At 41.3% G+C, this 12,885-nt stretch overlaps 1 protein-coding gene across 1 annotated transcript in view; it reads left to right on the top strand.

The window, feature by feature from the left end:
* LOC108792128 (cytosolic beta-glucosidase-like) overlaps positions 1-6,923 on the top strand; it is a 44,815-nt gene extending 37,892 nt beyond the window's left edge. The window contains exon 5 of the mRNA XM_018562832.1: positions 6,631-6,923. Coding sequence (XP_018418334.1) covers positions 6,631-6,830 — 200 coding nt within the window. The 3' untranslated portion in view covers positions 6,831-6,923. The remainder of the gene's footprint in view (positions 1-6,630) is intronic.
* The last annotated feature ends 5,962 nt before the right edge of the window (positions 6,924-12,885 follow it).

The raw sequence follows: 12,885 nt of genomic DNA, 5'->3' as shown, positions 1-12,885 counted from the left end.
TATACACAGTACATATACTATATTGCCAAAAGTATTGGGACACCTGCCTTGAACTTTAATGGCATCCCAGTCTTAGTCCGTAGGGTTCAATATTGAGTTGGCCCTCTCTTTGCAGCTGTAACAGCTTCAACTCTTCTGGGAAGGCTGTCCACAAGGTTTAGGAGTGTGTCTATGGGAATGTTTGACCATTCTTCCAGAAGCGCATTTGTGAGGTCAGGTACTGATGTTGGACGAGAAGGTCTGGCTTTCAGTCTCCACTCTAATTCATCCCAAATGTGTTCTATCAGATTGAGCTCAGGACTCTGTGCAGATCAGTCAAGTTTCTTCACCCCAAACTCGCTCATCCATGTCTTTATGTACCTTGCTTTGCGCACTGGTGCACAGTCATATTGGAACAGGAAGGGGCAATCTCCAAACTGTTCTCCAAATTGTCTTGGTATGCCGATGCCTTATGAGTTCCCTTCACTGGAACTAAGAGACCAAGCCCAACCCCTGAAAAGCAACCCCACACCAAACTTTACACTTGGCACAATGCAGTCAGGCAAGTACCATTCTTCTGGCAACTGCCAAACCCAGACACATCCATCAGATTGCCAGACAGAGAAGCGTGATTCGTCTCTCCAGAGAACACGTCTCCACTTCTCTAGAGTCCAGTGGCTGTGTGCTTTACAACACTGCATCCGACGCTTTGCATTGCACATTATGTAAGGCTTGGATGCAGCTGCTCGGCCATGGGAACCCATTCCATGAGGCTCTCTACGTAGTGTTGTTGTGCCAATCTGAAGGCCACACGAAGTTTGGAGGTCTGTAGCTATTGACTCTGCAGACAGTTGGTGACTTCTGTGCACTGTGAGCTTCAGCATGCGCTAACCCCGCTTTGTCATTTTACGTGGCCTACCACTTAGTGGCTCAGTTGCTGTTGTTCCCAGTTGCTTCCACTTTATTACAATACCACTAACAGCTGACCGTGGAATATTTAGTAGGAAGGAAATGTCACGGAACACCTGAATCCAATGATTTGTAGGGGTGTCCCAATACTTTTGGCAATATAGTGTGTATATACACTGAGTGGCCAGATTATTATGACCACCCCATCAGTACTTCGTTGGGCCACGAGATGACTCCACGAGATGACTTCGTTGGGCCGCCTTGTGACTCCACGAGATGATGAAAGGTGATGCGAGGAATCTGACACTGCACTGTTGCCCTTCTGTTGTCTTGTACCAGTCTTGTCATTCTCCGTTCTGCCCTAACATTGACTAGTCGCTCACAGGCACAATTCGCACGTTCAGACCCAGATTTTCGGCTGGCAGTTCAGTCTTTAAACACTTTAACAATGAGCCCCTCTTGAACATTTAACGAATTCTGCTGTTTTGCTGATACTCGCTCCATGGCTCCGCGACAACAATCATCCCACGTTCAAAGGCTATTAAATCGCGTTGTTTACCCGTATCTTCAGAAAACAAATCACTTCTACTGTCGTGGTAAACAACCTGCTTCCCTATTTATAATGGTCTGGCCCTCTAGCAACTTCAGCGCCAAATTATAGCTAATTATAGCTAATTTGCCTACAAACGTCAGGTGGTCATAATAATCTGGCCACTCAGTGTATATATATATAATTTTATTACTGGATATACAGTTCATGTTACAATATAAATGTATCTTTTTCATACAATCTCCTTTAGAGTAAAAAAAAACCTATTTGATGTGAGGGTCTACCTAAAATAATCCATTCAGCTTGTATTCTGTTTTCAGATCTAAATGTGATTGTATCAAACTGTAATGTGTATATTCAACTTAAAAACATTTACACCATTACATTACACCAATTTTCCTTTTTTTACCATTTCATTGCTTTGCGTTACCACAAGCCCCTTAACATGCACCCTAATGTGCAACCATTCCAGATGAATGCCCAGCAACAGAACAAAAACCAGACCGGCAACTTTGATCTATTTACGATAAATGAATGACGCCAATTTCCCTGTGCAGTAAGATGCAGTAAAGCACCCTATGGACGATTTTCTACAGTTTCTGTAAAATTTGTTCTTCAGTGACTAAATAAAACTAAACTACTGTTTTTGGGTGTACTTACATTTTAAAGCCCTAGTGCCCAACATGCAGCCCTTTTGCATTTACTGTAGCCCCTGCAGACAGTAGTCTGTGTTTTGGAGCTTACTCAAACAAAGCAAAACTATTCTTTAGACTGGCTTCTACATACTTTTTATGTGCTGTTCATCCTTTTTTTTTTCTTTTTTTTTCTTTTTTTCCCTCTGATCTTTAATAATGGATTTTGCTGAGGGAAATATAAAATGCGGCACAATTAATTTTAAGGGGCCTGTTAGGAGCACAGATGTAGAAGCACTGATTTGTGAAGGGGCTGTAATAACAGCGATCTCTTTCAGTCTCAAGTCATGCATCTCCAGTCTATAATTGGCTTCAGAAGCATGTTTCTAGTCTCAACAACTCCTATAGAGTGTTTGTAGTCTCTGTCTGCTGCAGCATGTCTGCAGGCTGTGACAGTCTGTTGTAGCAGCGTCCCTAGCCTTAGCGTCCCTAGTCCCTAGCCAGCGTGTAGCAGTGTCCCTAGCCTTTTTGCTGCCTGAGGCGGTGAAGGGGAAGGGGGAGTATAGTGCCGGTGGTGCACACTCACAGGGGTGGAGGCTGGGGGGGAGAGATGCCAGCCAGAGCATCCAGCTCCACTCCTGGCGACCAATAAGGTCCCTGAACTAATTGGGGTGCCGGCCAGAGCATCCCAGGGTGCTAAGAACCAAGCAGGCAGATGTGTATGGCCCAGCTCCTAGCAACCTGGGACACTCTGTCCGGAAAGGGAGCAGCAGGCACACTGCAAACATTGTGCAGCAGAGTGACCATGTCGCCAGGCTGCTCTGCTTGCCGCACCTCCACGTGACCCGAAGAGATACCGCCTGAGGCAACAACCTCAGGCTTCCTCTTTATGCAAATGACCTTGTGTTGTTGTAGCCATAGTCTTTGACCATCTTCTGCTGCACATCTACAGTTTGACAGTTTCCTGTAGAATGACATTCACTGAATGTTATGTGTGGCCTTTTGGTGATGATCCTCTCTATCTAATGTAAGTTGACCAGCTCAGCCATTCTTGAAAGCCCACGCTGACCCACGCTGACCCACGTATAGTCACCTTGCCCCCCACGCTCTTCTGTTATTCAGTTGAAACCTTTATAAAAGAGGTGGTGCTTCTGGGCATGGGGGAACATGGGACCTTCTGCCAGTATGCAGTGCACGGGGCTTGAGCAGCCGATTGCCTGGCCAGAACATTGTCACATAAGAAGGAGGATAACATCATCAACAATGCATAAGCTCAAACACCATCTGACATAGAGCTTACACAAGGTTTGACTCTTGGCTCTGATGGAAGGAGTGGCTATGATGCATGGAGAAGTCAAGTAACTGAGTGGGTTGGGCTTAAAAAAGACAAATGAGACTGAATGGGAAAGTGACAATGTCTCTTTAAATAGTGGGGAAGCCAGAAAAGTGACAGAGTTTTGCAATGTACTTTATTAAAAGGAAGCAGGAACTCCCACAGGGCAAAGATCACTCAATTTTCTAAATCATAATATAATTGCAGCTGAAGGTCCTATAACATGTTAAAATGGTTGAAGCAAAAAAAAAGTGGCTAGCGAGATACATTAAGAATAGCGTGATAGATCTTGCCTATTCCCTTCTTCTCTTTCTTCTTAATACAGTCTTCAGGTAAGAGTGAATGTTCTTGAAACTTGAGAAAAAAACAGCGCTTATCACATTTGTTCCAGTTTCCTTGGATCCACAGTCATTCCATTCTGTCTGTTATCTTAAAATTCCACTCAGTTTTAAGGAGAAGTTGAACACACAAAGGTTGCTTTTTACTTTACTTTCACTGCTTCAGTGCTTCATAAATCATATTGGCATATCACGCTATTACATTTCTTTGCCTTTTTTTTTCTTCTCGTGGTTCCTTTGGATGGATTATAAAAGTTGTACTTGGATGTCTGCATTTTTCTTCAGTGTTCTGAAAATGGATGGTATTTATATTTTTACTGTCTTATATAAACATTATTTTTCTTGTAAATAAAAAAAAGATGGAAGAATTACAGCAACATCAACAGTCTTAGGGTTTCTGCTCAAGGAGATTGAATAGGGTCTATGAGTTTAATTTAAGAGTTAGGTTAGCATTTTTGAAGAGGACCTGTCACAAGAGAAGTGTGACATTTTAACCCCACCTAGACCCATTTAAAGAATAGCTAAACCCAAAAGCAAAAATGTAATACATTGCAGAGTACTGGTCCATGGATGTGGGGGCTGCATTAGTTTTTATTTGTTAGACTAAGACAGTACAAAAAATAAGCGTTGATCTTGCCAGAAATGTAGTGTCCATGTCACTTCCTGTGAGCTGAACTGGAAGATAAAACAATGTTATGTTTCTTTTGTAAACTATCACCCACCACCATGTAATAGAGATGCAAAAAGGCAGACATGTTTGAAGTCCAGGCTGAGTGACAACCAGGGCTGCTTCTACAGATACTGTACAATGAAGAATTGTGTCTAGCCACAGTGAAGTTGTGTTCACTTTGAATCACGTTAAAAAAAATATGTATTTTTTGTAAATTTCCCTTACACAAAATTGGTATTCAAAGTGATTATAGCTTTGCCTCATTTACAAACACTTCACTTAACAAAGTTAACACACGCTATGCAAAGTGAACCTTCACTTTGTTAGGTGAACATCATCTACTCCTTCAGTAAAGTGACCCAAATGTCACTTTAAGGCTGTCATAACACAATAAATGAGGGTAACACTCATTTATTGTGATAATGAGGGTAATAAGGGTACACTCTTTTGATTATTTGTGCTCAGGTACAAGGAGAGTCAATTGAAGTATGAAGTGTAAATGGCATATACTGAGAGCTAATGTAGCCAGAAGGACTTATAGGGAACATGTCATATGAGAAATATTGCAGAATACTTTTGCAAATGGGTCTAGGGTATTGGCGAAGAACAGTTTTACTTAACTGATCCTCGCTCCCCCAGCAGTTGGCACTCACCTTGTCTCCACTCCGATTTGTGAACTTTCCCTCTGTGTTCTTACGTATAATGCAGGACTTGCATTGTACTTGATGACGTCAGTGGGCCTCCAACCATTGGAGCATAGGGAGGAAGAGGCTGCGAGTGCTGGTCTTTTAGCCTGGAAGGAGTCTTTTTTGGGGACAGGGATCAGGCAAGTAAAAGTCCTCTTTCCAGGAACCCTTGATTTAAGCATTTAACCCTTGCAGTGTGGGGCAGCCCCACTGCAATGGGAGTTTCATGGTTTTCCCTGAGTTCAACTTTAAAAAGTACTAGATAACTGTGGCCAAACCTTTTTTGGTTGTAGTTCTCTTTAGGGTCACAGGAGTACATTTCCAATAATGTCCTCCTGTGACCCAAAAATCAGCATATAGCAGGCTATTGCTCCCTATATGCTGACAGCGCAGAGCCGCACTGCAGCCGGGAAGGATCCTGAAAATATAGAGATATAGAGGCAAAGCCAGCTGTGCCCGTCTCCTCCCCTATCTGTCCGTCCAATGAGCGCTGGAGGAATGGAGAGGGGAGGGGAAACTGTTTGGGGAGCGGTGACTAACAGTCACCGCTCTCTGCAGGTAGAAGATTGTGAACTGAGCAATCAGAGGTTTGTGATCGCTCAGTTCTCGACCAATAGAGCCGGCTCTAACTATTGGGATGAGTGTATTTCACTCATCCCATATTTCTCCTTTAAATTGTAATAGGGTCTTGAAAATCTCTAAGTGAAACTTACAAGGCTATTCCCATAACTAGATTAGATTGCTAATCAAAACTTGGGATTGATGTGTATTTGTTTAATTAGCTATTTACTAGATAATAATAGCTACAAGAAAAACATGGTGTGTGACTTTAATGTCACTCTAAACATTTCCATTCCTTCTTTAGCTGGTTTTCTGCTCTTTGTGGAGTTTTCTGAGTATTTCATTTTGTTATCCAGAGAAAGTGGTTGAGAAGTTAAATGAGAATTATGAGGTGAGTGAAAATCACTCACCTAATAGTTCTAGCCGACCTGTGACAATGAAACTGTCACAGGTCAGCTAAATAGATCGGGAAGTGAGCAAACACATACCGTTGCTCACTCACTTCTCGATCTATCCCTGCAGAGAGCCGTGACTGTCACTCACGGCTCCCTGCATGGATTCCCCCCTCCTCGCTCCCATCCTCCAGCACTGACTGGTGGAACGGACAAGTGAAGGGGCGGGTATAACTGGCTCTGCCTCTAGGTAGGCAGAGCCAGCTGTCAATCACGCAGCTGGGTGGATCCAGACAGTATTGTCGGGATCCGTCCTGGCTGCGGTGTCTCAGTATACCGCAAGCTGTAGCTCGTGGTATACTGAGCTTTGGTTGACCCTTAGGCTTTTGGGTTACACTTAGGAGAACTATGGGGCAAAGCCCTGACCCCATAGTTCTCCTTTAACTTTTTTAAAAGCAAACTGAATAGGATTGGTGGCAATAATCTTCTGTCAAATTAGCTATAACATACAATCCACCACCAGCGCTAACATATTGCACATTAATGATATCTAACTAATTGTGTCTCTTTTTGTTGGCAGCCATCAAACAGGATGGGGTGAATGTGAAAGGTTACTTCGCTTGGTCCCTTCTTGACAACTTTGAGTGGAGTTTTGGCTACAGTGTCCGGTTTGGATTGTTCCATGTGGATTTCGAGCAGGCGAACCTTCCAAGAACGCCGTACTATTCAGCAAATGAGTATGCCAAAGTTGTAAAAGGAAATGAACTGATTTATAAGTAGAAAGAGTGCCAGCTTACTGCAACTGCTAATTTGTTTTCCTATGTGACACAGATGATGCAATTTTGTGATGTATCTTATAAAGAAAATTACATTTATACTAAGCAATAAAGAAATGAATTACTTAACAGTAAATATAGCTCTGAGTTTTAGAAACAGAGGTTATGGAACATTATGTATTGTGTCCGGTATCTTAAAATAGTTTTCAGAGCCTCTCTGCTTTTGACGTCGAATATTGCAGATTGCCATAGCCACAGACAAGTCAGCCTCAGCAAATTTGCTTTGTTATAGATGAAGCAGTGCAAATGCCGAGATTTACTTTGCTGGGTTGATGTTCACCACATACACAGGCTCCCTGATCACTGAGTGTGTAAGATCCACTGAGACCCCACTTTTAATGAGCTGTGAGGGTACAGGGGATTGTGCAGCACATAAAAAGCATAGTACTTCCTTACTTGATGTCTATTACCTATCGCAGGGAATTTCCCTCCACAGTGCCATGTTGTAGTATTTGATCCTATGATCCTTAGATAAAGAGTCTCAACACTTTGGACTCTTAATTTAATGATCAAATCTTGGTGGGACCTCCCATTGTAGTGCTTGGCACTATCCGCCTTAAGATAATTTGCAGTGATCCAAAGAAACCTGATATATATACAATTTAAGCCTTTTGATATAGTACCAGTGAATAATAACACACAAACTGTACACACTTATAAAAATATTATAATAACCTTTATATTTAGTTTTGATTACACATCATGGGTTATAGGAACATCTGTCTCAGATCCAGTCCAGTCCTAAGCAGGGCCCGACCAGCAGTAATCTTGCATACATGCTCCTAAGCAATAGTCATAATGGCATTTCTCCCATCTCAGCAACCCTTACCATCAGTACAGCTGAGCTGGTTTACAGTTTACCAGTCCTTAAATGTGGTGGCTGCATTAGTTTTATTTTTTATGCTTTTTATGCTTTTTTTTAAATCTCTGTTTCCACATGGTGATCCAGTAACACACTTCCTGTCTTAGAGCTGTTTTACTCTATGGAGGAGTAACACAGGCACCCTTGAGCAGCAGCATTGTCAGCACATGGAGAGCAGTTACTGTAACAGGTTTTTTTTTCTTGTCCATTGTAAACATCCATGTCAGTGTTAAATGGACAAAGGAAGTTTAAAGGAAGTTGGTAAACAGTGGACTTACTTAGGCTGGAGCATTAGGTAAAAATAAAGCAAAAAAAGTAAACTGCAGCTACCATCTCTAAGGCCTCATTCACAGACAGGCGATGGCGTTTCAGTGCGGATTGCACACTTTTTTTAACACATTTCTGCATGGTTACCCACATTTTTGCGTGTATATAAAGTCACACATTTTTATGAGCACATTCATGTAAATGGGCAAAATGCATGCAAAAGCACGCAACAACAATTGTAACGCACGTTTTCAAGCATTTCCAATTAAGTCTATGGGGACAAATCGCTCTGACCTGGCCAAAAAAAGCTCAAGTACCTTTTGCAGCTACGGGCGTTTTTCTATGCACGGCGCTACGCTCAGGTGTGAACGAGGGCTATAGAAATGAATGGGATTTCTTGTTTTGAGCGTTTCAGTGCAGAAAAATACGCAATACAATACGCAATATTGGTGTGAAAGGGACCTAAGAGTCGGTAAGCTGCCATATATTATTTTTGCTTTTGGATTTCGATTCACTTTATCATATCACTGAGCTGATTGGCCAGAGAAGCTACTGCTAATTTTGTGTTTAGGTAGTTCTCTGGTTTTAGTGCAGTCCAAGATAATAGCTTGGTATAAAAATTAGATATTAACCTATTATTACAAATGTGTCACCTGCAGCTCAGTAAAGTAGGATCCGACCTGGAGCCCAGAACCTCACAGACCAGAGCAGCTAAACTTGCAATGTGCCTCTGAACATGCTAGCACTTTTGACTACTTTACAGGACCCAATTCTCTAGTCCAGCCCCCTCCCTCTATGTATGTTATAGACCTCTACTCTTTTGGGAGTATATATTTCTTGTCTGTGCTGGCTACTCTATCCCTCCCCATACCTCCCTACATAATCTTTTATGTAGTAGCCAGGGTAAGAGTGAAGAAAATGGCACTTGAAAATGACAGCTCTGAGTCTACTGGGGCAGCTGGCATCACATCCCAGATGGTGGCAACCACAATGGTGTATGCAGAGTATGGCCCATAGCTGACTTTTTTTCTCTCCCCACCCCTCTCCCATACACATCTCCCCACCTGGCTCTTAGTAACCAGGGACACTCTGTGGCGTCACTGGTTGCCAGGAGCTGGGTGGGACAACAGCCAGAGCATCCCAGGTTGCTAAGATCCGGGCGATGAGTTGTGTAAGGGCCATACACATTTCCACGCCCAACTCTTATCAACCAGAGAAGGGGAGGAGATGTGTATGTGGGCCGGATGCCAGAGCGTAATAGGTTGCCAAGAGCCAGACAGAGAGATGGGTATGGCCCAAACACATCTCCCCGGCCAGCTCTTAGCAAACTGGGAAACTCTGGCTGGTGTCCTGCCCATCTCCTAGCAACAAATGAGGTCGTCCCTGCAGGAGTCCAGGGGTGCAATTTGTTGTAGATGCTCCTCTGGGCATCCAGCAGCAGTCTCAGGGCTTTTGGATGTCTACACAAGGTGTGCTTTTACAGGTGAAAAGCATTTCTGGAATATGTTAAATATACATATAATCTTGTGAGAAGTTTGTTGTTAAAATAATTGTTTCGGCAAAAGGGTAATTCTTTATATCTTCTGACTGCCATTTCTTTTCTGTGGGTCCTTTTACTCATGATTCAAAATGCTCTAATAAAGCTGAACTAATGCAGACATAAAGGACACAAATTAATACTGCTCTGTAATCATTATTACATCATTAAAAAATGTTTTAAATGCAACCAGTGTAAGTACCTGAATTTGATCTTGTATTAGCCTCATACAGCAGGGTTGGAGTTTGAGAAGAAAAAGTAGCAGAAGGCAATTAGTTCTTCTGCTGATAAGAAGCATTGCTGATGGGAGGAGAAAGCAAAATGACAGAGAGAAGCTCAGACTGTACTGTTTCTACTTTCATTGTCCAGTCACAAGTCCAAAACAACCTCAGCTCAGAAAATGTAGGTTGAATGGTGTTGACCATCAGACTGAGGACATCTTGTGGCATATAGTGCAACAAAAACTGGTTTTGTTATTTTATATTTAATGAGCTTTTCATTTTATCATTTAGTTGGCGTTCTGCTATAAAGTGTGTACATATGTCTGTGTATTTCCCATTTGCTTTCATCTATAGACATTCAGCCACATATTGTCTTTCTTATTTCAGCCTGTTGGTGACATTGAAATCTTGCTCTAAAATCTAACACAGAAGGAAACTGGAGGTGTTTTATGTTGCCACTGAATACTTTCAAAATAGCATTTTCTAAATATTGGTAGAAAGTAAACAAAGATATCTCATTGGCATTCTTATTATTTCCTGTAATCATTTGTTTAAAGATTTTTTAAGCCCCACATTTTATTTTCATATGCTCTTCTAGACAGTAGGTACTATGAAAAAAGTAATGATAAGATGCACCATAATTCATTATCCAAGTCAGCTGATTTACAGTAGTGGAGGGAGCAGGTAAACTTCATTTCTGCGTGGCTAACTTCACAGAAGAAAGAAAATCAAAGGAGCGAAGCTTACTTATAATGGTTTGCAAAGATAAAGCACCTATTTGTAATCTTTGATATAAAAGAGAAATTTGATTATCAACTATTTTGATTGATCATCATAATGTCATGTTATAATTAAACATAATTTTTTTCTTGTTCTGGAAATGGACTTGTATTTCTTCTGTTTGGGTCTCATCAAGGTGTCACCACACTAAAGCTTTGTGTTTAGGGATATGTTTGAAATACATTAGAAAAATTATTTTGAAGCTCACAAAATCATTGGGGTTGAATTGCCAAAGGAATAGAGGTTGTTCACTTTAAAAAGTGAATGTTCATTGAGCTTAGTAAATATGATGAAGCTGTGTTCAATTAAATAATCAAGTCACCTTTAAAATTAAAAGCAAACTCCTTGAGAGAGGAAGCGGAGAGGAAGAGATGATACGCCAGTCACACCTATAATAACATTTTTCATATCACTACAGAGTCTCTCTTTTGACAGAGTTTATTTAACCTCTACAGTCCACACACATAAACCCGAAAAAGTATGAAGGTATTTATTTATTAAACTGATCACTAATTGGCCACTTGCTTTTAGCTTTCAACTAGAACAATTATTGGTCGTTATAAGATACAGTACATGTATTGATTGTGCAGGACTATATTAAATAAAACCCAGGTGTCCGCTTAGACTGATATACCACAATTGATGTAATCTCTTTATGAGATCCTGGCATAGTGATTATGGGAGGGAAATTGCCATCTGCATGCCTGTACATGTAGTGAAAGCCAACTTTTCTTGCCAGAGATTTATAATAGAGAGGACAGTTCAGTAATTAGTGCCATAAATTCTTGTTGCCATGAGGTTAACATAATAAAAAAAAAACACCACCCTTTGCAGTATTTCCATTAATGTTATTTGTAATTACTTTTATTAACATAAGAGAACACACTGTAGCACATTTGAGGCTAAAGAAAATAGAGCTGGACAGAGATGTTTCAATCTTTCTCAAATCTTTCAAAAACCGGTGCTTTTATGGCCAGTATTACCACTTACAAGGAAGTGATATTCCACTCTTCTCATTCATTGAAATAGTTCTGGCATATTCTGTAGTTGGCTGAACCATTCATCATAGGTTAACATTCCAGTGCATATACCACAGCCACACACATCCAGTTAGCTAGCAGCACCAATTTAGGTAGATCCTTCATGTTTTGACTTTCCAGTGTAGGGATCATAAAAGATCATACAAAGTCATAGAAAAAAAGTATCTTGAAACTAGAACACTGGCTAGTTGAAGAATGAGCGTGGAAGGTATACAATTGCTGAAGAATAAGACAATAAGGCCTGTGTTGGTGGGCTTTGGGTTTGTGTCCAGGGCATCATTTTGAAATCAGTTTGAGACACTTCCGAGATTATTATTTGGCAGATATATGACCTGCAGTTGACCTACTTCTGATCTGCAGTTGACCTGCTTGAAGTGGGTTTTGCATTCCCACAGGCCAAGGGTAGACAAATTAACCTGTGACAGTTTCTCTCCTCCCCGCTGGGACACAGAGCAGTGCCCAGCAGGGAGGAGAGAAAGAACGGAAGCACCACTCCGAACTTGAACACGCATGTGCATAGCAGATGTTGAAGTGGACATTTACACTCAAAAATCAAATTCTACCAATGCATCCCTCCCTGTATGATGATTAATAATAACATAGACAAGTCAGGTGTAAAATGCTGTGATTTTGAAATACTTACACTTGCAGATCATTCACTTCCTGCTTTGAAATGGCAAAATGACTTCAATTTGCCAATGCAATCCATACTGGGTTTGCCTGGTCGTCAGCAGAGCATTGCTCGGTAATCTCATCTGTAATCTCAGGAGATCTCATTTTCCTCCCCTGAGATGATGTGCATGGTCACATGTCCTAGTCCCATGTTTAGTCACATGTGCCAGAAATCCAGGAAATAAATGGAGAGCTAGTAATCTGCCCTTTGTTAACATGGCCACTGTCAGAAGACTGGGAAAGAAAAGAGAAATAAGGTATGCAAAGAATATAAAGCCGGCAATTATCTAGAAGTACATATGTGTTTGTAGATTGTCATTACTAAACATTTCTCATGGTGTGTTTATTGTTATTTTAAAGATATGGGTAAAGGTCCATTCTAAAACACTTTGATACCAGTTTCCATGTATCTGTTCTGACAGGAAGCTTAGCTCTGGTGGCCACAAAAAGGTAATAGAAGTTGAGACACTCTGTATAGGGATCCAAGGGTCCCTTGGTTCACCGAAAACAATATGCAGATTAACCTACACACCAGACAAGGCCAGGCACCAGCACTTTGGCACATTTGTCAGCTAGAACACAGGCTGACAGGTTCCTTTTAAATGTGGTTACACAGGATT

The sequence above is a fragment of the Nanorana parkeri genome, unplaced genomic scaffold, assembly GCF_000935625.1.
Source record: "Nanorana parkeri isolate BGI_ZX_2015 unplaced genomic scaffold, ASM93562v1 scaffold605, whole genome shotgun sequence".
Classification (NCBI taxonomy): Eukaryota; Metazoa; Chordata; class Amphibia; order Anura; family Dicroglossidae; genus Nanorana; species Nanorana parkeri.
Note: the sequence above shows the minus strand (reverse complement) of the source record. Positions and strands in the feature narration are given on the sequence as shown.